This window comes from Lemur catta, chromosome 2 (genome assembly GCF_020740605.2).
Source record: "Lemur catta isolate mLemCat1 chromosome 2, mLemCat1.pri, whole genome shotgun sequence".
Taxonomy (NCBI): domain Eukaryota; kingdom Metazoa; phylum Chordata; class Mammalia; order Primates; family Lemuridae; genus Lemur; species Lemur catta.
This window is the reverse complement of record NC_059129.1, coordinates 60,056,551-60,079,948: the sequence shown is the minus strand read 5'-3', so window position 1 is coordinate 60,079,948 and position 23,398 is coordinate 60,056,551. Positions and strand designations below refer to the sequence as shown.

The 23,398-nt window shown below is 43.8% G+C and overlaps 1 protein-coding gene across 2 annotated transcripts; it reads left to right on the top strand.

Annotated features, from left to right (window-relative positions):
- Positions 1 to 398: 398 nt before the first annotated feature.
- LOC123632950 (glutathione S-transferase A3-like) lies at positions 399 to 22,117 on the top strand. 2 transcript variants are annotated; one of them, XM_045543748.1, is made up of 7 exons: positions 399 to 417; positions 13,385 to 13,490; positions 16,102 to 16,153; positions 16,993 to 17,125; positions 19,036 to 19,177; positions 20,298 to 20,429; positions 21,731 to 22,117. In XM_045543748.1, exons 2-7 carry the CDS (start codon positions 13,404 to 13,406, stop codon positions 21,851 to 21,853), a joined length of 669 nt encoding a protein of 222 aa, XP_045399704.1. In that variant the 5' UTR covers positions 399 to 417; positions 13,385 to 13,403; the 3' UTR covers positions 21,854 to 22,117. The 2 variants fall into 2 exon arrangements, with proteins under 2 accessions (XP_045399704.1, XP_045399703.1); XM_045543747.1 differs by lacking the exon at positions 399 to 417 and adding an exon at positions 3,483 to 3,590.
- Positions 22,118 to 23,398: the final 1,281 nt, after the last annotated feature.

Here is a 23,398-nt window from a genome sequence, read left to right as displayed (position 1 = left end):
CTCCTATCGTGGTCATGGCCCCATTCACTTTCCAGACCTATTAAGGCCTTTGTCCATTGTCATCAGGGCAGAGTAGGGTTTGTCCCACTGTGACACAGTGGTCACCCCAGGACCCGGCTATGCCTCTATGGCCTTGCAGAGAAAGCAAAATCAATTAATAGCTGATTTTCTTTTTGTTTAAACATTTGTTGCCAACCTTGAAAAGGAACATATTAACCAGGTCTTCTGTGCCAAGAAGATGACTTGGCATTTTTCTTCCAATCTAGTAGGGAGCCCTGGCCCTGAAATGTGTGGGATTAGCTTTTCCCTAACTTGGCACTACCCCTTTCCTTGGGTGGGCATTTATTGAAATGATAAGTAGCTGTAGTCACATCAGGAACTGCTTTTAAGTTACCGAGTCAGGAGAGTGACAAGAAAGTAAGTACTGATCTTATAAATATATCTGTGGCTCAAGGGAAAAAACTATGTAAAAGGTGAGGAGAACAATATACTCTTGTTATTCAATTTGTTTCTTATAGAGGTACACATTAGTAGTTCTGAAACTATTTTATGTGTACTAGGATTGAACAAATGTGTAAATACTGTATATTTTAGATAATCAGAGCCAAGTTTCTCACTTGTCAGAGAAAGAGGTTTAAAATATGTGTGTGTGTGTGCATGTGTGTGTATCTGTGTGTGTGTTTACGTTAACATACATACATAACTTTACCACTGGGGAGGGCCTGGGAACATTAAAATCCCAGAAGCAGTGCACTCACACAGTGCCTAGATCCCAGTTTTCAAATACCTTCCCCAATAGAAGGAAACAAGGATCTTTGGAGAGATGGCTGACTTAAGGGCTGGGGCAGAGAAAATACAAGAAAAGCCTGGAACATCTTTGGCCAAGGAAATCTCTGGAAATGCTCACAAAAAGAGGGGCTTGTCACAAAGGACACAAAGACCAACCGGAAGGAGCTCCCACAGGCCAAAGCTGGAGCCGTGTGAGCCACAAATTATGTACATGGATAGTGTTAGAGTGTAATCGTTAGAATAAAATATCCATAAGTCCATACTGCTGTAAGTCAGTAATTAAATGATTAGATGAAGAGAGAGACAGACAGATCGATAGACACACAAGGGCCGAGTGTGGAGAGAAAGGAAGGAGAAGGGGTAGCTCTTCTTTGCAGAAGAATTCCAATCATTAAATGTAGATGGGATGAGGGAAATAGAAAATCACTGTCAGAGAAACATGACGATAGTGTTTGCTGCAGACAATGTACATAATGGATACTAAAGTTAGAGGGTGGAAACTTATTTTGAAGCAGAGTATTTACACAGTCATAAAGTATCTCCCATAGATATTTATTAATTCCAAAGGTATAAAGAGTGACATTACAGTGGACAAACCTGGCAGACACTACTTTACTCAAGGGATCAAGGTTCACATCACCATTAATAAGGCATACTATGTCTTGGGTGTGATATTCTTTGTGGAAATGGTATCCTGAGAAGGGAACAGTATTGTTACAGCAAGTGTTACGGCGGGTGGTTTCAAGGACAAACCGAGCGGCACAGGGAGAGTCGGAGAATCAAAGTTTATTCACGGCAGGCTCAGAGACGTCTCACCACCAAATTCTGAGCCCCATCTACCCGATTGTTCCCACTTTTATTAAGTTGGGGTGATGCAAGGGGTGGGGTCTCAGGTGGCTAATGCCCGCCAGGTAATACATTAGTTGATGTGGCAGGTAATAGGTTAGTCTTATGTTGATGCACCAGGTATTAGGGGAGTTGATGCACCAGGTAATAGGGTAGTTGATGCACCAGGTAATAGGTTTAGTGTTATGCTGATGTGCCAGGTAATAGATGGGAGTTTTCTTTATCAGTATGACTCCTGTGATGCTTTGCAAAAAATGTATGAACTCAATCCTATTATGGGAAAACGGCAGAGAGACCAAAACTGAGATACATTCCACAAAATAACTGACCAAGAATCTTCAAAAGTGCCATGGTCATGAAAGATAAGGAAAAACTGAGGAACTGTAACAGATTGGAGGTGACTAAGGAGACATAACAACTAATTACAGTGTTGGGGCTGGGCATGGTGGCTCAGCCTGTAACCCCAGCACTTTGGGAGGTGGAAAATGCAGGATTGCTTGAACCCAGGAGTTGGAGGCTGCAGGGAGCTGTGATCTTGTCATTGTACTCCACCCTTGGTGACAGAACAAGACTCTGTCTGGGAAAAAAAAAATGCAGTGTGGGGTCCCAGATGGGATCTTTTTTTTTTTTTTTTTTTTTTTTGAGACAGAGTGTCACTCTGTTGCCCAGGCTAGAGTGCTGTGGCATCAGCCTAGCTCACAGCAACCTCAAACTCCTGGGCTCAAGTGATCCTCCTGCCTCAGCCTCCCGAGTAGCTGGGATTACAGGCATGGGCCACAATGCCCGGCTAATTTTTTTTTATATACATATTTTTAGTCATCTGGCTAATTTCTTCCTATTTTTAGTAGAGACGGGGTCTCATTCTTGCTCAGGCTGGTCTCAAACTCCTGACCTCAAACAATCAGCCTCCCAGAGTGCTAGGATTACAGGCGTGAGCCACGGAGACCGGCCTGCAATTTTTCTGTAATGTAAATATTTCCAAAAAAAGGTTTCAAAGATATACATTAAATTATTTATTGATAAAATAAGACAAAGATTGGGGTTTGCTTCAAATATTGCTGACGGTAGTTGAACCAAGGCGATGGGTACATCAAGCTCATTGCACTGTTCTTTCTACGTTTCTATGTTAGACAAATTCCATTAGAAATAGAGAAATCACAGATACGCATTGAGCCCCTGCCGTATGTTGGGCACTGCAGTCAGTCACAGGGACTGGGCAGCCCTGTCCTCAGGAGTTCACGCTGAGCAGGGGAAACGCAGACGTTGAACACACAATGTGGGAAGAGTGACAGGACAGAGGAAGGATGGGATGCCTGCGAGGAGGGGAGAAGAGCGTGTTCTGGGCAGAAGAAACGGTGCATCAAGGGCCTTGGGCTAGAGAGAAAGGCCAACATGTTCCCATAGAGAAGGATCCGCCAGTGACCCCAGGAAATGCAGCTGAGTTTTTCCCACCCAGGGCTGGGACAACTCTGCTAGATTCTTCCAGCCTACAGAATTTTGCAACAGTATTCACAAATGAGTCCTTTTTATAAACGTTAAGTGCAATCTCCCCATTCTCTCTCTCAAGTCCCCTTCCCTGAGAACACCCTGTTATGGCACTGTCCTCCTCCCCCCACAAGTTTTCTCATCTGCCCTAAACCTGCAGCCTATTTAATGAGATCCTCCTTAAACAGTGTTCAAAGAAACCTGGTGCCCTGGGACCTTCTGAGGCAGCCAAATAGATTTGAAATCCCTTGCTGTGCATTTTTGGATAACCTTGAAATGAAACACTGTTGACTGTCATGCTTTCTAGTCCAGCCCTGAACTCTGGAGCCTTCAACCCTGTGGGAGTGGCTGTTCCCTATTGGGCCCGCCCAGTTCAGCGGGCAGGAATGTCCCAGCATTAAAGCAGCTGGCACAGGGCTCAGGAGCTGGCCTGGAGGAGCTGAGCAGAGACGCAGCCAGGACTTCATTAGGTTAGTGCCGACCTTAAGAACCTTCCTAAATGTTTTCATGTCTGCTTCACTAGGAGAGCAGGTTTAAATGTGCTACTTTGTGGAGGTACTTCATGTTTTTATTGTGCCTTCTTAGTGTGCTCAGGAACCAATTCAAGCATTGTTTAGTGGTTCGTGAAGGACATGGCTTTAAACAAAAATAAGATTCAGGAATTTAGAAAGCAAGGGCGTGACTTAGATGGTGTGAGAAAAGTGAAAGTGACAACAGTACGGGAAATCTGAAAATGCCACCATACATTTGTCAGAGCTTACACGCAACTGGTTACACAGTTAAATAGGAGGTATCAGCACCTGCTGATTAGGATCTAAATTTACATGTACACATTCGATTACATACACATTAGCTTATTGTTCACATGAATTATTAATACTTTGCAGTTGGACACCAAATGGTGTGCTATTTCCCCTTCTTCTCCTCTTTCTCCTTCCTCTTCATCTTTCTTCTCCCCCCTCATACTCTTCTTCCTTCTCCTCCTATTACTTGTTCAATGTTTGTGGGACCAAAGGCTGAGCAGGGTTTAAAGTCTCAAAATTGCAAATGAATTTACATGCATAGGATAGTAAAACAAGTGTTGTGGAATTGCATCTTAGAGAAACTTAAATATGCTGCCCTTCTCTTGAGCTGTCTTGTTTCTGGTCTAACAGAGCATTTGCAAATTCCTTCTATTTGCCAGACTAGATGTTCCCATGGCTACCCTGGCAAAACACTCTTATTTTTGCATAGTCTTACTGTTTCTACTGTGTGAGCGAGTTCCATTGCTATGATAATTCTGTCTAAACAGCACAGTGGTGGATTTCATAATCAGCGTTAGTTATTTTGCTACCATGATCCCAGCTTGTTATGTAATTACCCTGTACTACTGGGTTCTAAAATGGCAACCCCTTTGAAGGGAAAGCTAAAAAACAAACTAACAACAGACCAGTGTAGCTTTTGAGTTATCTAGCTGAGTCCCATCCTGTGAAGCCTGGACTGAACCTGGATTGATGTCCTGCTTCCTATGAGGTCACAGGGAGAGGGGACAGGGAGCAGGAGCACTGTCACTTTCCCTTCCTGCTCTGTAACTGGGTATTCCTTGGGTGCGGGGTGGGGGCTGGCGGGGGTAGCGCTAGATATATCACTAGAACATGTAAATAATTTTTATAAGGCACATGTAGTGACCAGGTAGGATGTAACACGATAAGAGTCAGTGGTGCCGGGCAAGAACTGACAACATAAAAAAAAATTAATAAAAGATCTGATACAGGAAAGCCTTGGGATCTCAGAAAGACGCTGTGAAAAGTCACTTTGGTTGGAGCTCTGCAGGGCGAAACAGTTCTTAGGAGAAAAGATAGCACACAGGACAGTGTTGGCTGGCCCAGGCCCTTGGGCTCTCTGTGCAAGAGAAACCAGCCAGAGGAGGAATGGGAGTTGCAGGCACAGGGAGGAAAAGTCCTCAGGCTGCCTCCTGGAGGGGAGTTCAGGGGGAGTTTTAAAAAGGCTTAGGCAGGAAAAGGGTGACAAATAAGCACTTAGAGGTGGAGATTGTCTTGCGCCTGCGTAGTTCTAGTACATGCTGCTTCACGTGTGGCATGTCTTAACAGCATGTTAAATCTCAACTCCCTGTGTGATTTTTAGCATCAAAATGAGATTATAATGAGGGGAAAGGCAGGGTAAGGGAGGTGTAGGGGTTCTTTTTGGCTTGAGGTGGTTAGATCTGGATAGATCTGGTTTCTTCGCAGCCAGGTTCCTTATCAGCTACTGCCAGCATTTTGTTTCAGTGGTCTCAGAAAATACTACTCAACAGACAGACGGTTTATCCCATCCCCCCCACCCCGCCCCACCTTATGTGGGTGTGCTGAATTCCAGCAGACAGGAAGTCATTTGTTTTTGTTTCTGTTTTTTTCTTCTTCAGTTCCCTAGGCTGGATCATGTAGTGCCATGTTGCCTCCCTTGGTCAGAAGTGAGGCCCTAGTCCTGTCCTTGTACTGTGTCATTACCCCCTGAGAGATTTCACCTTCCTAATTGTTTTTTTTTTTTTTTTTTTTTTTTGAGACAGAGTCTTGCTCTGTTGCCCAGGCTAGAGTGCCATTGTGTCAGCCTAGTTCACAGCAACCTCAAACTCCTGGGCTCAAGCAATCCTCCTGCCTCAGCCTCCTGAATAGCTGGGACTACAGGCATGCGCCACCATACCCGGCTAATTGTTTCTATATATATTTTTAGTTGCCCAGCTAATTTCTTTCTATAATTTTTTAGTAGAGACAGGGTCTCGCTCTTGCTCAGGCTGGTCTTGAACTCATGAGCTCAAACGATCCGCCTGCCTCACCCTCCCAGAGTGCTAGGATTATAGGCGTGAGCCACCGCGCCTAGCCCACCCTCCTGATTCTTAAGGAGAAGGGCCCAAGATCCCATGTTCTGGAATTGGTTCCTGCTGAATAGGGTCGCTGTCCCTATTCACTTTTGGAGGTGGTACAAATCTCTTGCTGACTGGTCTGATGATTTATAGGGGTCTTCAGCAGACGGTATAGATTGGAACCCCTGTGCCACCACCACCTTGACATGGAACTCTTGAGGCCTGGAAGACACTTTATTAGTAAGTTAAAAAAGCAGGGACCAAGAAGTAGTAGTAGTATAATAGCTGGAACATTACTGGTCCCAGTAAGGGAAGGAACAAGTAACACAAGGGAGATGAACTTCAGTGGAGTCTCATGTTTTGAGCAGCAGGGTTATTAAGCTAGTGTAGTCTTTTGTCTTGGTCTAAAACCCTCTTTGTGTTTTAATCCCTCCCAACCCCCTGCTGCTGGCGCTGTCATGGCCAGAAATCCCTCTTCCATTTGCTCCCCATTCTTGAGGGCTGCTGAAGGCTGAGGGTCTATCTGCAGCTGCATTGTTTTTAGCCTTTTACTAACAAAGCTCACAAAAGGTTAATAATGTAACGCCCAAAAAGCAAGGAAAGCGGGAGTGCCGCCAGTGGGCCAAGGAAGGGGATGAACCAGGCCAATAAAGGAACTGTCTGTTGCCTTTTCTGACACTCTCGAAATTTTGTATTCTGAGTGAGTGAGTTTCTCTCTGAGGGTGTTCAAGACTGAGTAGTTCAAGTCCCTGCGTGGACTAAACTGAAACAGGCTTATCCTTTACTTCAGTGTCAGCCGGGCTCCTGGGGGAATGTGAATTGGGTGCTTGGCCTGCATCTTGCAGGCTGTAATACCATGATCTGAGGGTCTTTATCTCTAGTTTTAGGGCAGCACCTTAAGCCTTGTCTGAAATGGCCTCCGGTTCTGTTTTTAAATTTGGTATCTTATTGTCATGGAGGCTATTTTTTCAGTCTTATGATTTCTATTTGAACATTAATGTTAAACTCCAAAAGGAGGGGAGTATGACAAGGTGTGTCTGACCTCTTAAGACTCCGTTTTAACGTTTTTCTGGGGTCCCCTTGGCCAACAGGGGGTCTGTTCAGTCGGGAGGTGGGGAGCGGTTTTACATTTTTTTCTTCTTGGCCAAGATTTGCCAGAGGCAGGATTTTCATTGATGGCCAAACTTTCATCTTGCCTGGTCATTGCCAGGTGGTGCAACTCCCTGCCCCAGTTCCACCCTGTCCCTCAGTGGGACACTGTGGCCCAGAGACTTCAAGTCAAAAGACTTATAGCCAATTAGATGTTCAAGGCCAGATGAAATGGAGGTGGGCAGGTATTTATCAACTTTTAAAACCATTTAAACAACATAAGAGCAAAGGCCAAAAGGAAGGTTATAAAGTTAACTTATCTATAACCGTTGAGCTACTGTCAGACTTGTAGGAATTCACTATACAAAAGAAGCATTTTGTTAAAACTCTTTGAGCTAAGGATGTAGAGGCTTTTATATCAGAATGCTTTTGGGGGTCTCTTTAAATAATTAACATCTTAACCAAAAGGTTATAAATCCTGCCCAGTTGTGACAATGGCAGGAAAAAGAAGCTTACAGGTAGCTAAACATTGAAATTATCTAAATTTTGCAGACATTTGTCAAAGATGTTAAAAGGCTTAGAACATTTGATCAAAATAGGATCCCATGTGACTATAAAATAATAGCAATTTGCTTAACCAAAAGTGACAATCAGGAGACTTTAAAGGCAATACAGAAAAACCTTAACTTTTAAAGCACAGGTTTCCCAAGTAATCAAAAACCTAATATGGACAATAAGAATTACCTTGATAAAACATAAAATCTTTGATTCTTAGGCCAGTAAATAAAAAGTAAAAAAAAAAAATCTTTAGTGCGATTCCTTTTTCTCATGGGAAACAAATTTGGGCAACTTGGAAGTCAAACCTCACGATAAGGGTCAGACATAAGTAGACTGTTAGGGTCATGGGTGAGTATTACATTATAAAGGAAACAAGAAACTAGAAAAGTAGCACCTTGAGAAGGGGATTGTGCACCTCTTAGTGATAGCACAGGAAGACTTTTTTAATCATATTGAACAATTCAGATATATCAAGAAGCTAAGAAACAAGCATTGCTTTTTAGACCTTTAACGTAAACATTTTAGCTTCAGACATTAACAGCAGACTTAGAACCAGTTCTAAAGGGGGAGAAAAAGTTACAGGAACCACCAAAAACGTTGAAGGAGAGGGTCATCATCTCAGGCCTTCTGAAGGAGAGAAAAGGCTGAAAACAGCAAGATGAAGCAAAAGTTGAACTTCTGAGATGGAAATCTGCAAAGTCTTAAAAGAAGCAGATTATAGAATTAGAATCAGAACTTACTGCAATTTTAGTAAGAGCAAATCAATACCTTAAGAAAACTTTGTTTTAACCAAAAAAATATTTTTTATTAATAAAATTGTAGCCAACTTGATCACACACAAAATTCCTTTATAAATTTTCTTTCATTAATCTTATCACAACTTACATAGACGATCTATGACATACTTGGACTTTCTATATTGTCCTCAATTTCCCCTTTCTTAAATAACCAGTTTATTTTTGCATAAAAATTTACTATATAAGATCATTTCTTTATATTAAATCATTCTCTTTTCTTGCCAAAACTTCTTGTCAAAAATATACATCTTTGTGTCCATAACCCTCCACATCCCTCTCTCTCCCCCATTTACAGGGTCCCTCTACCCTTTTTTTTTTTAAACAAATAACCTTTAAATAACCTTTGAATCAGTCAGAGTTACCCCATTTTCAATAAGAACACATTTTAGGACTCTTCTGTAATCTTTTATTATTTTAAAAAAAACACATCGTATTTTTTGTATACTTTATAAATACATATATACAATCACGTATATTGACTAGAATTTTTATTCTTAATAGCCTTACCTTTTAGTAAGAAGCAGGAAATTTCCAATTATTTGTTATAAGCATCTATTTTATTTATATTTGTTCAATTTATTTATTTTAGCAATTTGCTTCGATGTTAGTTATTATTTTAATATATTTCCCTGTTAACCATTTTTATAGCTTGTGTATGTTACATAAGAACAACAAACGTGTGGGTATTTTTGGTGATAACTCAGAAGATCCAGCTGTTTTCCTTAAGCTACCAATGTTAAATTAGTCTTACTTATCAAAAATCACATAAACACAGATCATTTTGGTTGTGGCTGGGTTTATAGTTTTATAATATTTGTATTAAACCTTGACACCTTAAAACATTAAGCAGAGGTAAATTGACTCCTAAAGTCTGGCAACAATGTGTGTGGCAATTTGAAGATTTTTGTTTTTAATAACTTTTCCTTTTTAATAACCTAGCTTGTTTAGCAAAAATGTATTAAAAACTCACATGAATTTAGAGAGCACCTAGACTTACATACTTAATTTATGAGCACACCTTTATAAGCCAATTTGGTACTATGGAAACACAATACATAACAATGTATATACACATAAATACATTTAAACATATATACACATACGCACACAAAGATCTAATAGTCTTTACCTCTGAATTTCAGTCTTGAGATAACAATGTAAACTCACCATTTTGCAAAAAGTGGTTGGATGAAAATTATTTCTGGCAAAATTGTAACTTGTTTACATGGCTAAACTTTACTTGCCCCAGTAGGTAATGTAATGAAAGCTGAGGACCAAAGTTTTCGGTAAAGCAGGTTCCAAGGCAGTTTGATTTTTTTTTTTTTTTAAAAAAAAACCCTTTTAGTTTTTTTTTCACTTGAGATGCATTTTCAATGTTTATATTATAGCCAGAATTTTCTGCTCTAATTAGTGAACTGAATTAATGATCCACATTCAGTGAGCTTCCTCTCAACCCCAGTAGTAACTCAGCCACTGCAGAGTTAAAGTCATTTGAAAAGCAAATAGAGAGATAGACAATGAGCTCCAGACTCCACGTTTTAACTCTATGGTGGCAGATTGTCCATTTGGACTCGGAATTTTCCTTGATGCGGGATACTCAAGAGGTTTTAAACAAAAGCCCCTCGGAGTAAGGTGAGCCTCACTAGGGAGGCCCAGCGTGTACTTAAAATTTCGGGTGGAAACTGGAGGGGCTTTTGTACCAAAAGTGGACGTAAACTGGAGGGTAGTTGCACAAAGGGAGAAATAGGTTGTCCCTGAGAGCAGTGAGTCAGGAGAGGAGGAAAGGAAGAGGCGACTTGTCATTTATTAGCTGGAATTATAAGAGGACAAAGCAGAGGAAGAGAATAAGAAATAACCCAAACTGTGCACAAAGCCAGTACAGACCACCGGTCCCCGGCGTCCCTGGCACTTTCCCAAAGGCCAACGGGGCATCCCCTGTCCCTTTGTTCCAGGTGGTCTTTCCTAGGTGCCTCATCCAGAGGGACTCCAACCCACGGCCTGAGGTCTCATAATGGAAGTTGTTCTCAGTTTTCCAAAAGTGAGTCCTTAATCTCAGAAACTTGGAGGGAGGGCTGACTTCTCAGACGCTCCTAGCGCTGTAACTCGGGAAGTGGTGAGAGGAGAGTATGTATCAGTAGGACGTATAATTAGTGTTTATAACGGGCATGAAGTCACCCAGTAGGATGTAACATGAGAAGAGTCAGTAGTGCCCCGCAATAATTGCCAACGTAAAAAATAATAAATAAATAAATAAATAAATAAATAAAAAATAAATAAAACAAAGATCTTATCCAGGAAAGCCTCGGAATCTCACAGAGACCCAGTGAAACGTCACATTGGTGTTGGACCTTTGCAGGGCAAAAAAAAAATTCAGAGGAAAAAAATAGTGTCTAAGGAAGGAGAAATTGAAACAGAAATAAAGAACAAGCACTTTTAAATATGCCATAAACAGATTTTTGGACAACTCCAAGGAGCGACCCTAACCTAAGAGTAGAAAGCAGACACTTGAGAGGTAAGAACAGTTGCTGAGCCTGGACGATGCCACCCTGGATGGTAGGAGCCACGTGGGCAGGGGCAGGTCCTCAGGTTTCCCAGCCTGGCAGCCCTTGCTCTGACTTCTTGCTGAAGAAAATCATGACTTTGGTTGGAATTCCCAGGAACCTGTTAAGTGAAGTCTCTGCTGGGCACATGCTGCTCTGTCATTTGTCCACAAGGGTGTTGTTCTGACTAGATTTAAACTCCTTTGGAGGCAGCGACCAAATCAAACTCGTACCTTCCCTACCAGCCATCAGTGTCCATGACAGCCATGGCTGGACATGGAAACTGCTCAACGGATGTTAGTTAGGAAGTGTGAATGGAAGTTTCCAAAAAAAGAAATACATTTACATGTGACCCAGAAAAAACATGTCAAGGAAAGAAAAGAAAAATAAAGGTTCTTCTGGAATACCTAAATTATTTTGACATGTAAAAATTTAAGTTTCGGACGGGCGCGGTAGCTCACGCCTATAATCCTAGCACTCTGGGAGGCCGAGGCAGGTGGAATGCTTGAGGTCAGGAGTTCGAGACCAGCCTGAGCAAGAGCGAGACCCCCGTCTCTACTAAAAATAGAAAGAAATTATACGGACAACTAAAAATATATATCAGAAAAATTAGCCAGGCATGGTGGCACATGCCTGTAGTCCCAGCTACTTGCGAGGCTTAGGCAGGAGGATTGCTTGAGCCCAGGAGTTTGAGGTTGCTGTGAGCTTGACTGATGCCATGGCACTCACTGTAGCCTGGGCACGAAAGCGAGACTCTGTCTCAAAAAAAAAAAAAAAAAAAATTTAAGTTTCACATACCTTTTTAGAAGTATAGCTATTGTGTGTAGAGAAATATATTTGTTCTAAAAATTCAACAACCATAAATCTTTCAAAATGTTTTTAAATGTTTTCTGACTTCACACTTTATCTCTGTAGTGGCAGATTGTCCATTTCAGCTCTGAATTTTTAGTCTGGTGACTACAAATGAAACCGACACTGTCCCTCCCTACGTTTAGGCAATGGAATATTTGCTTTTTCATGAATCCTGTGCTTTTGTCACACCACTGCTGAAGCTTGCCTGACACTGTTGCTGACCTGCCCTGGTCTCTGTGGGAGGTGATCCCTTTGGTTCCATTTTATGTGGGACCTTGGTTACAGCAGTGGTTCTCCCTCCAGCCAGGGGTGACTTTGCCCCAGGGACATCTGACAATGTGTGGAGATGTGTCTGGTTGTCACATGAGTGAGGGGGGTGGCACAACACTATGCTACCAGTGGGTGGAAGCCAGGGATCCTGCTTTGTAATATCCCCCAGTGCACGGGACAGACCCTCACAGCAAGAACTGCCCACCCCAAAATGTCAGTAGTGCAGACTAGAGCAACAACTGTCAAACCTTTTTAGCTAGTCCCAGTCACATGTGTTTCTTACATCATACAAGAACCCAAAGCACACAGACATATATGTGCACTCACTTGCACACAACATAAATTAATGTTCCACACACGCAAAAGAATTTCCCCCTGGCACCTGATACATGCTGATATTTTCTATGACATGCAATTTTAAAATGCTAGTCAGAGCCCACAGTGTTAATTGTACGTGCCACTACTAGGTCATGACCTAATGTTTGCGAAATGCTTGTATAGAGAAGCTCCAAGACTTTATTGTCACAGCACATTTTCTCTTGAGGTCTTATGCTCCAGACTGGTCACACACCAGTTCAGAATAAACCTCTCTGGTTCAGAAAAAACCTCTTTAAATTAAAAAAAAAAAAATCATTGTCAAATAAATACCATACTAGGTTTAGCACATCACAAAATTTCTATTGATATGAATAATCTCAAGTGTAAACTTAGAATAATAACTTTTATGACAAATAAATGTGAATAAAAATGAGAAATTGTTTCTTATGTGGTAGACACTAAACCAATGTTGGTTCCTTTCCTTATAATATAATGTTAATGCAGCAACTACCGTTTTTCAAGGTTAAAAAACAAAAGTCACCCAGAAGGGGGAAAATATGGAAATCTAATAGGAAAAAGAAACGAGCACCTTGTTCTGTAAAAGACAATGTAGATATCGGCTACAGCCAGGACAAGACTAAGCCCCAGTTCTGCTTGGGAGCGAGTGCAGCGTAACAGCCAAAGAGCTGAAGAGTGACTCTGCTCCCTCCTGCTCCTCCCTGTCAGGGATGTCCTCTGGTGTCAAGGTCCCTCCCAGGCTCCCAGGGCCTTCACCTGTGTGGGATCCAGGCTTCCCTATTTAGATTCTTAAATTAAGGACAAATGGGATCATGAGACTGGTTTGGTGCATTTTCACAATGGAGGTAAGAAATTGGGCCAAGGAAGACCTTCTGGGGACTCCTCTAACCCTGCCACAAGGAAGGCAGATGCCCCAACCGTATATCCAAAAGTACATGTTGCTTTTGCAGACCCATTCATTCATATATTTATTTCGTTTACAGAAAGCAAGAGACTGCTATTATGCCAGGGAAGGTCAAGCTGCACTACTACGATGGACGGGGCAGAATGGAGGCCATCCGGTGGCTCTTGGCTGCAGCTGGAGTAGAGGTAGGTTGGGATTTAGGTCAATTTAAGTTACATCTACAATGGACTGTATGAAATTTCTTTTCTAAGCCAGGAGACTTCCATACAAAATAATCTATGAATAGTTCTGCCTTCAAGGAAAATATGCCTAGTTATTAAGAAAAAAATGTTCTGATTTGACCAAACGAAAGTAAAAGAAAGCTGCCCATCCAAGATCACATAAGCAATTAAAAGATATTTTCAAAAGAGACATCAATTAAACATTATGTGTGGACCTTATTTAGATTTGGATTTAAACAAAGTATAAAATACAATTTATGAGATTTATACCACAATTAGAAGCTTGAATATTGATTAAATATTAGATGATATTAAAGAATAATTGTTAATTTTTTAGTGTAATAGTGCCTGATATTAGGAATGGTATTTATTGTTAGTTTTTAAATGGTTGTTATGTTTTATAGATACACATTCCAGTATTTAGGATGAGATGAAATGATACCCCAGGTTTGTTTCCTATTATGACCAGAGGGGAGAGGTTGGCACACAATGAAAGCAACTTGGCTTGAGCGGGTAATTACTGAAGCTAGGTGACTGAAACACATGGATCATTGGATGTTATATGTATTTTTATACATGCTAGAGATTTCCATGATAAAAAGGTAAAATAGATGAGAAGCTAAATGTAATTAAAATATACAGCACAATAGGGGGAAGGAGGGTATGGATTATAATAAAGTTCCTCTTAAAGACTGAATAAACTCATTCAGCAATTATTTTGTTGAGCACCTATTAAGTGCCAGGCTCTGTGCCAGGCCCTGGGGTAGACAGAGAACAGGACAGACTTGGTCCCTGCCCTAGAGCAGCCTTCATGTCTCTGAGGACACAGACAAGCAAGTAGGTGATTAAAATGAGGAGTGGGGGCCTCTAGGAGACCACCCAAGCATTCCAGAGTGTTCCAAGGCCCTTCTTCCCAGTGTCTGAACAGGACATGCTGGTGGGTTTCTGGGTGTGACTCTGTGGAGCGCTGCCCTCTGGAGGTGTCCCTGGGACAAACACTTGCCTGTGCAGACTGAGGCTGAGCAAGTGTGTGTGAGGGAGGGAGGCAGGGACAGGCTCAGGAGATCTTGTCCCTGGGGCAGGAGCAGGAAAGGAGGCTGTGAGGGTGAGGAGGCGTCCTGTGCAGGGAACCTGTGTGTCCCCTTCAGCCTCAGAGCAACGTGTGGACCGAAGCCTCGGATTGCACTTTCTCTGTTGCTTCGTTCATACGTGGGACTTTAGCCTGATCCTTTCTCATTTTATGAAGACACCATCACACAACAAATCCAGAGTGTCATTCCCGGTTGTTTCTTTCTACAAATGAAGAAGCCGCTCTCACAGTGGTCCAGAGGTGTGTGAGAGCCCTGGGCAGGGTGAGTGCAGCACAGCAGGTGCAGGGGGCAAGGCTTAGAGCACCCAGGCTCCCTCCTCTCCATCCCAGCTTGACTGAGGGGACTGGGGGGCAGGGCTGGCTGGAGGCCCTCGCTCAGTGCTCTGGGTTCCCGGTGCCCAGAGGCTGACAGTTACCCTCTAGTCTATCAGCCTCACAAGCAGCATCACAGTGGTGACCGTGTGTGGTGGCTCACACCTTTAATCCTAGCACTTTGAGAGGCTGAGATGGGAGGATGGCTTCAGGCCAGGAGTTTGAGACCAGTCTCAGCAAAAGTGAAACCCTGTCTCTACAAAAAATAGAACAATTAGCAAGGCTTGGTGGCTCACACCCGGAGTCCCAGCTACTCAGGAGGCTGAGGCAGGAGGATCGCTTCCACCCAGGAGTTTAAGGTTGGAGCAGTCTATGATGACGACACTGCAGTCTAGCCTGTGTGACAGAGTGAAACCCTGTCTCAAAGAAAACAACAAAATAAGCAAAAACACACCACTCTGGCCTACCCCACCCCACCTCTTGCAGTGACCAACCACCATCCTTCTATTTGCCTTGAAGTGGATGCTTTGTTAATTGCTGCCACACACCCCTCCTCACTTACACACCTGTATCACACATTTATACCTATTAATACGCTATGACCCTGCATGATCACAGATCAGCAACAAAGTCTGTTCCTGGGAGCACATTAGCAACCTCCAAATTCCTGACCTTTCCTAGATTGACAAGCAATTTTAATCTGTGAAATGGAAAAGAGTGATAGAAATTACAGTAGAAACCCTGGGGGCAGATCTTAGATAGTCGTCAGCGCATGGTACATGGCATGGGGGACACACCCAGGTTCTTCTCTCATCTCTCCTGGGCACACAGGCTTTCCTGAGATATTGCAACATTTTACCCAAAATAACATTTCAGTCCCTTCCCTTCACTGATATCTGCCTCCAGATCATGACTGGATCATGGACACTGGTGAGGTCAGGGTGGGGGTGAAGTGAAATACAAGAAGGAGCAGCTATGTCCTGTGACACGGACCCTTTTCCTGTTGAGTCTAGTCTAAATTCCCAAATGGCCATGACCAGACTAATCTCTGTATCTGCAAATCTCAGAAATCTTCCCTTCTCCATGTTATGTTCTGGACGGGGGTATGCAACTTTAAAAGTCTATAATGCTATGGGATGAACTAACAAGAACTCATTTGCTTTTTGCTTTCAGTTCGAAGAGATATTTTTAGAATCAGCAGAAGATCTGGATAAGTTAAGAAATGGTAAGAACAAGTATCTGACTGCCTCTGTGCGGGTATCTAACAGAAGGTGCACGGGGAGGTCTTCACACCAGGCCATGCCTGTTGGGAGTGGTGATTTCGGGTGGTGGAGAGGGAGAAAAGTGGTTAAAATGGAAGGGGAGTGTTTCCTTGAGCAGGTCTGGCAACTCTCAGGGCTGAAAAGGGCCGGACCTCACTGAGTATTTGCTAAAGGAACCATCCCCAGCTCCCTGAGAATGCCCTGTCCTTGCTTTCTCCTGCTTTCTGCACCATGATAGAGCTGTGACAACTCAGGGTCCCACACAGCTCCCCCAGGCAAGGACACCCAAGGACATGCATTGGAGGAAAGCAGTAGATATGGGTCCATCTTGAGTTCTTTACTCTTCCCAGGCTGACAAGGTGACATCCTGGCAATATTATAGGCTTTGAAGAGCACAGAAAGGGACCTTTACATAGAAACTTCTGTCAGATCTACCTTAAATGTCATGAATACCATGAGACTTACTTTCAGAACTTCCCATTTTAAATGAAATTAGGATGGTAGCCCTGTTGTAGCCTGTCCAAGTTTCTTGCAAAATATCCATGAAGATAAATCAACACAAAATATATGGGGGACCTACCATTGGATACGAAATAAAAAGGCTGAAAAGGAAAATACAGATTAATAAGAAAAAGGACTATAAGACACTAAACACAAAATGCTCTTTCAGCTGAAAGTCTACCAGACAATAATTTTATGTTTTATTTTTTATCTTCGATCATTGCACCAAATGCTTTTTTGTTCTAAAAAGAGCTGGGCCCATAGTCACCTCCCTCTCCTTTTTCGTTCCTTCTTCCCGAAGACGGGCGTCTGCCGTTCCAGCAAGTGCCACTGGTCGAGATTGATGGGATGGAGCTGGTGCAGACGAGAGCCATCCTCAACTACATCGCCAGCAAGCACAACCTCTACGGGAAGGACTTAAAGGAGAGAGCCCTGTACGTACATTTTCTGTCCTCGCACCAGCAGGTGACCCAGGAGCACTTGAGGTCCTGCCTCGAGTATGACTGTGACGGGGATCCAGAGAGCAGCAGGCTGGGCCTTGGGTACATGTGGTGAGGTCCAGGGTGGCAGAGTCCTGTGGACGTCAGGGAAGAGGAACGTGGGAGGGTTCAGGCGAGTGTGATCATACACGAGGATGCAGCCCACGGGTTCAGGGCCGGGACAGAGGCTTCCAAACACTCCTGAACCATGAACTCAGGAGGGTGGTGGAATCCTGGGTCCAGGTGCCCAGGCCTTTAGGAGCTGAGTTCCAGCCAGCAGGCAGGGACAAAGGATGGATTGCTTGAGTGTGTAGATGACGGCCTGGGGAGAGATTGATCCAAAGGAGCTAAAATTTGAGTTTCAGTATTTACAAGAATGATGATCCGGTAACTCAATTATCAGCCAGTTATATGGACTGGTCACTTGACAAGGGTTAGAACAGCCTGGTATCTAAGAAGCTGGGTTTACCTTAACATTTTAATACGAGTCTGAAGCAGCCAGGGGTATTCAGTATGACCAAAGCTCTGGGAGCTCCTCCCAGTTGTGCTGAGAGCTGACGACTCAAAATAAAACCTGGTTGGAATCACTCACCTTTCCTGCAAAAGTTTAATACACACTTAACCAGTTTCTCTACTGGATTATCATCCATACAATTGAAGATACATCCACACTACATCTTGTAAATAAAATAAGGGCAATATTCATAAAGGTAAAAAAGTCGAAACAGGACAATTATCCATGAGCAGACTAATGGAGGATCAAAGTGTGCCAAAGGCTCCCAGGGGGACATTATTTGGCCATGAAAAAGAATGAGGCTCTGATGTATCCTCAACATGGTTGACATTAAAGACATTATGACATAAAGGAAACCGGACACAGAAGGTCAAATTTTGTAGGATTTCCTTTGTACGAAATGTCCATAATATTAAAACCCGTAGAGGCAGAAAATGGATTAGTGGATTCCAGGGCTAGAGGAGTGGGAATTGCTGAGAAATGAAGAATACTGCCAATGGGTACAGATTTTCTTTTCAGGGTGATAAAAATGTTCTGGATTTAGAATGTTGTGATTTTTGCAGAATTCTGTGAATGTACCAAAATCCACTGAATAGTATACTTTAAATGGGTGACAATTATAGTATGTGAATATATGTCCATAAAGCTGTTATTTCAAAAAGTATTGTGGAAAACCCAGTTTAACAGAAAAGAAAAGAAGGTCTCCTACTGTCCACACTGGTGGTAGCTGTGTAAGAATCACACCAGGGAAGGGGTGTTCATGTCGGGTCGGGAGAAATGCAGACACACCTGGAGTAGGGCAGCAGCCCTTGGAGAGGGCTGTGGAAGCGTGTTTATGGGGGACGGTTGAAAGAACTGCTAACATTAGGCAGAGACGTGTGCCTGGGAGGACCAGGATGGTGAGAGAGGAAGAGGAACATGACCGAGATGGGTGTGCCAGGGACTCTGTTGGGGTCACTGAGGCAGCAGGTCTTTGGCCACCTGAGTCACACTGAGTTCATGACCAGAACAGAACGACCAAAAATAGAAATGGCAAATTTAGTGCAGTATGGGTGGTTACTTGCAGGGAATCCACCAATGTTTCTTACGACTTTAATTCAGGAAGAGTCACTGATGCTCTTTGAACCTGGGTTTGATCATGTGTGTAACAAAAATGTTAGAAAGACATCTACCCCAATAAGGTGTTTTATGTAATAAATGTTGATGTAAAAATCACATGAAATGGAATGACCTATAAAAAGTACCCACTGCAGGTGAATCACATAGTGACCACCTGATGCTCTATTCTCTTAAAGTTTTAAACCATAAAGTCTAAGACAGGAGGCATTTAACAGCCTGTGTCGTCCTTCAGGATCGATATGTATGTGGAAGGTATGATGGATTTGAATGAAATCATCATCATGCTGCTGACATATCCACCTGAGGAGCAAGTCAACCAGCTTGCCTTGCTCAAAGAGAAAACAACCAATCGCTATTTCCCTGCCTTTGAAAAAGTAAGTGGAGCTGTTTGGCACATCAAGGCGCTGAGTTTAGAGGGCCATGGAAATCATGCTGGGCATTCATTTATGAGGCAGGGACCTTCACTTTCAGTGACACTTCCTGAACCCGAGTGCAGCTCTCTGACGCTCAAGGCATTTTATAAAAATAGACGGTGAAGAAGAATTGTACTACATATTCCCAAGTTATAATTTTCCAGCAAAATTTCAATTTACTAGACCCAAGTCTAGAATTCTGTATTCAACAGAATGTTACTGTCATAGGAGAATGTGGGCTGTGCAAGGCTCAGAGCCACACTAGATGGTGGTCTAGACTAGAGTCTCTAGAACTCCCTGGGCTTTTATTCAAGAGGAACATGGTGAGAGCAATATGGCAGACTGTGTTTTGGAACCATGTGTGGGGAGACATGAGACCAGCTGCCCATCATGAAAGTATTGTAGTGCTTCAGTTTGGATGAGAAATATCCAAACAAGAATGGTGGCAGGGGATGTGGAATAAGATTACTTTTACATTTCAAATAAATTTCAGGCGCGAGTGCAGTTCATCCCTGGACACTTCAGCTTGCAAATTACAATGCAATGTAAGTTAGGAGTCAGAGCCACGTCTGTAAGGCAAGGGATGATCAAGGTCACCCAGGTTTACTTCAGATCCCAGCATGCAGACCAAGAAATGAGGAGAGAAGAAAGAGGAGAAGTGTCGTCCTGGGTGGAGAGGGCTGTCACGGGAGACTGCAGAGAGAGAGAGCAGAGAGCAGAGCTAGTTCTGGAACCTCAGGGCTGCGAGCTTTAAGGCGCGGGACAGACAGAAACATGCCGCAGCAGATGCTGAGACCCGGGCATGTCGAGGATGCCAGTGAGGGTGGGAGGTGTGAACTCTGCAGGGCTGTGGGAATGAGCAGAGGAAACGGGAGCCTGGGCTTCCCCCGAGGAGGGGAGCAGGGAGCAGAGCCCGCTTCTCACTCTTGCTCATGAATCAGGGACAGTGGAGAAAGATCTGGGTCTCACACCTGCCAGTGAGGATGCAGAGGAGGAGGGTGAGGCTGAAGAGGCTCAGGGACAAGCAGGTGCCCGTCCTGACTGTGCATGTGTGCCTGATCTGATACCTCGAATTCCTCAGGTGTTAAAGAGCCACGGACAAGACTACCTTGTTGGCAACAGGCTGAGCCGGGCTGACATTCAGCTGGTTGAAATTATCTACAACGTGGAAGAGTTTGACCCCAGCCTTACCGCCAACTTCCCTCTGCTGAAGGTGATCAGCTTCACTATTTCACAGCCCCCAGAGAGGCAGCCCCTCATTTTCCATGACGGAATGTGGTATTAGTCCCTTGGACTGGTGACATTCAGACCCCAGCCTCCTCCAGGCTGGCACTGCCCCCAGGTCTCCCAAATGAGCTTCTAGGCCCTGGTTCTGAGGCATGATAAGATTCTTGCTATGACGTGGAAATTTTAGGTGGGTCATACCCCATGAATATTTCACCTTTTGCAGCGGAAAGGGCCCAGAACCCAGCGTCTCCCTCCACTCCCATTCATTCCACTGCAGTCTCTGTGCCCGATTTCTCTGGGATTCCCATCATCCCGGGGGACCCCCTGTCTTCCCACACTGAGTCTGTCTGGGCAGGTCTCTTTCCATCTGGTTTCCCTCCCTGGACTGCAGTCCCTGCTGTCAGACCTTGTGTTCCTCTCTGCCCAGGCCTCCCCTACACACTCCCCCCCCAACCCCGGCCCCACCTCTCAGTGGGAAAATTGGTCTGATTGGCCCCAATGTTTGTCTTTACTATCTTCTATCTTCATTCCCAGCTTAGTTTTTTTCCTATTCTTGTGCTATTTTATTTATTTATTTATTTATTTTTTAAATTTCAACTTATTATGGGGGTACAAAAGTTTAGGTTATGTGTATTGCTCATGCCCCTACCCCCTCGAGTCAGAGCTTCAAGCGTGTCCATTCCCCAGACAGTGCGCATCGCACTCATTATGTAGATATGCACCCATCCCCTCCCCCTATCCCCCACATCTGCCCGACACCCAGTTGGTGTTATTCCCAAATGTGCTCTTAGGTGATGATCAGGGAAACCAATTTGCTGGTGAGTACATGTGGTGCTTATTTTTCCATTCTTGGGATACTTCACTTAGTAGAATGGGTTCCAACTCTTTCCAGGAGAACATAAGAGATTCTATATCACCGTTATTTCTTATAGCTGAGTAATACTTCATATGGAGATACCTTAAACAGATACAAGTAGACCTACCATTTGATCCAGCAATCCCATTACTGGGCATATACCCAAAAGAACAAAAGACATTCTATAACAAAGACATCTGTACCCGAATGTTTATAGCAGCACAATTCACAATTGCAAAGATGTGGAAACAACCCAGCTCAGTTTTCCCATATCTTCATTTCTCACTGTTGTCTGTTCCCAGCCGCCACACTGGTGCTCAAGGAAGGGACGGGGTCTGTGTGTAGAGTGGCAGGGCTCACATTTCCTGGGTTGTCTAATAAGTGCTTTGGTCTTTGGGCTGCACTGTGAGGCTGTGATCTGTGTATTGCAGGCCCTGCAAACCAGAATCAGCAACCTCCCCACGGTGAAGAAGTTTCTGCAGCCTGGCAGCCAGAGGAAGCCTCATGAGGATATGAAAACGATGGACAAAGCAAGGAAGATTTTTAGGTTTTAGTAAAGAGTCGTGGGAGCAAAGCACAGCCAAGACCAATCTGCTAACATTTTCTAAGAACTAACTGCTTGCCTAATGCTGACGGTGGCTATTGTGAAGCTAATAAACTTTTCAAATTATGTACTAATGAAAAAAAAAAAACCTCCTTTGATCAGACAGTTAAAATTCATTCTTTTTCATTAGGATCTGATAAGAAATCAGATAGATTTCCAATGTGTTCCTGACCTGCCTCTTTCTTGGAATTAAAAACTTAGTACAAAAGGAAAATGTAGATTATGTGGTTTGTTTGAGTTTTCTAGAAATTTTGCTGTAACATTTGTCATATAGACTATATCAAAAAATCAAGTGCAGAAATTTACATCTGACATTCTGAGGTGTGCACTGGAAAAGAGTTATCATTCTGGGGATCAGCATAGCAAAGTTTTCTTCTTACCTTGTACAGTCATTTTATTTCTGATAATGAAAGGTTCTTTCTTATGCATTTTCAAACAGCTGTTACGGCTGTGGACTCTTCAACGTTCCAGGAGGGGAACACAACAGAGAACACAATAGACCTACTCTCTGTTCGCAGGTGACTCTGCTGTCCCTTACCTGCAGGTGCACAGGGACACCCTCACTGTATTCTCCAACCCTTTGTGGGGCCCTGGGCATGAGCTTTACTCTCAGTTCTCTCAGTGCCACTCAGGCCTGGGCTTCAAAAGTACACACTATACATGGGAATTATTAATGCCTATAAATAAATAGATGTAAAATTATATTTTCCCTGCTTATCACTGTGCCCAAGTGCTTGGGTTAGGGGCCATTTCTAGCTTGAGCCCCACACTGGGCCCACAATGCTGGTCTCCCCGGGAGGTCTGGGCTGTGGCACACTGAGCCCTCCTGCTCTCAGAGGGAGCTCCCCGCAGTGAGAGGGGTGAGGAGCAGACAGACTCACGGGGCTCCCTGACTGCAGCTTCACTTCCCTGTGGCCTCGTCTCCACTGACAACCAGAGTGGTTTTTCTAAAATACAAATCTGAGGGCCACCGCCTTTCTGAAATTCTTCAGTGAGTCCCCACTGCAAGCAGAAGGGGTCCTACCCACCTCCTCACCCCCTGATCTCCAGCCATCACCCCCAGAGCATGGGGGGGCCTCTCGCCTTCCTGCCTGGGCACATTTGCCAGCCCTGCCTGGCAAGCTCCTTCCCACCTGGCCACACTTCCCTGCCCACCTCGTGGCCTCTCCTCTGCCCTCCGCAGAGCCCTGGAAGGCTCTGTCAACACCCGGGGCCACTGAGTCTGCTCCTGTCCTGTGAGCTGGCGGTGTGGGGCAGGGCCTGCTGGGTCCCCAGGGCTGCATCGCCAAGGGATGTGACACCTGCACAGCTCCATGCTCAACATCATTAGTCAGAGAATGGCAAATCAAAATTACAATGAGACATCCTCACACCCCAGTTAAAATGGCTCTCATCAAAAAGACAGGCAATAATGAATGTTAGAGAGGATGTGGAGAAAGGGAAACCCTGGTACACTGTTGGTGGGAATCTAAATCAGTGCGACCACTATGGAGAA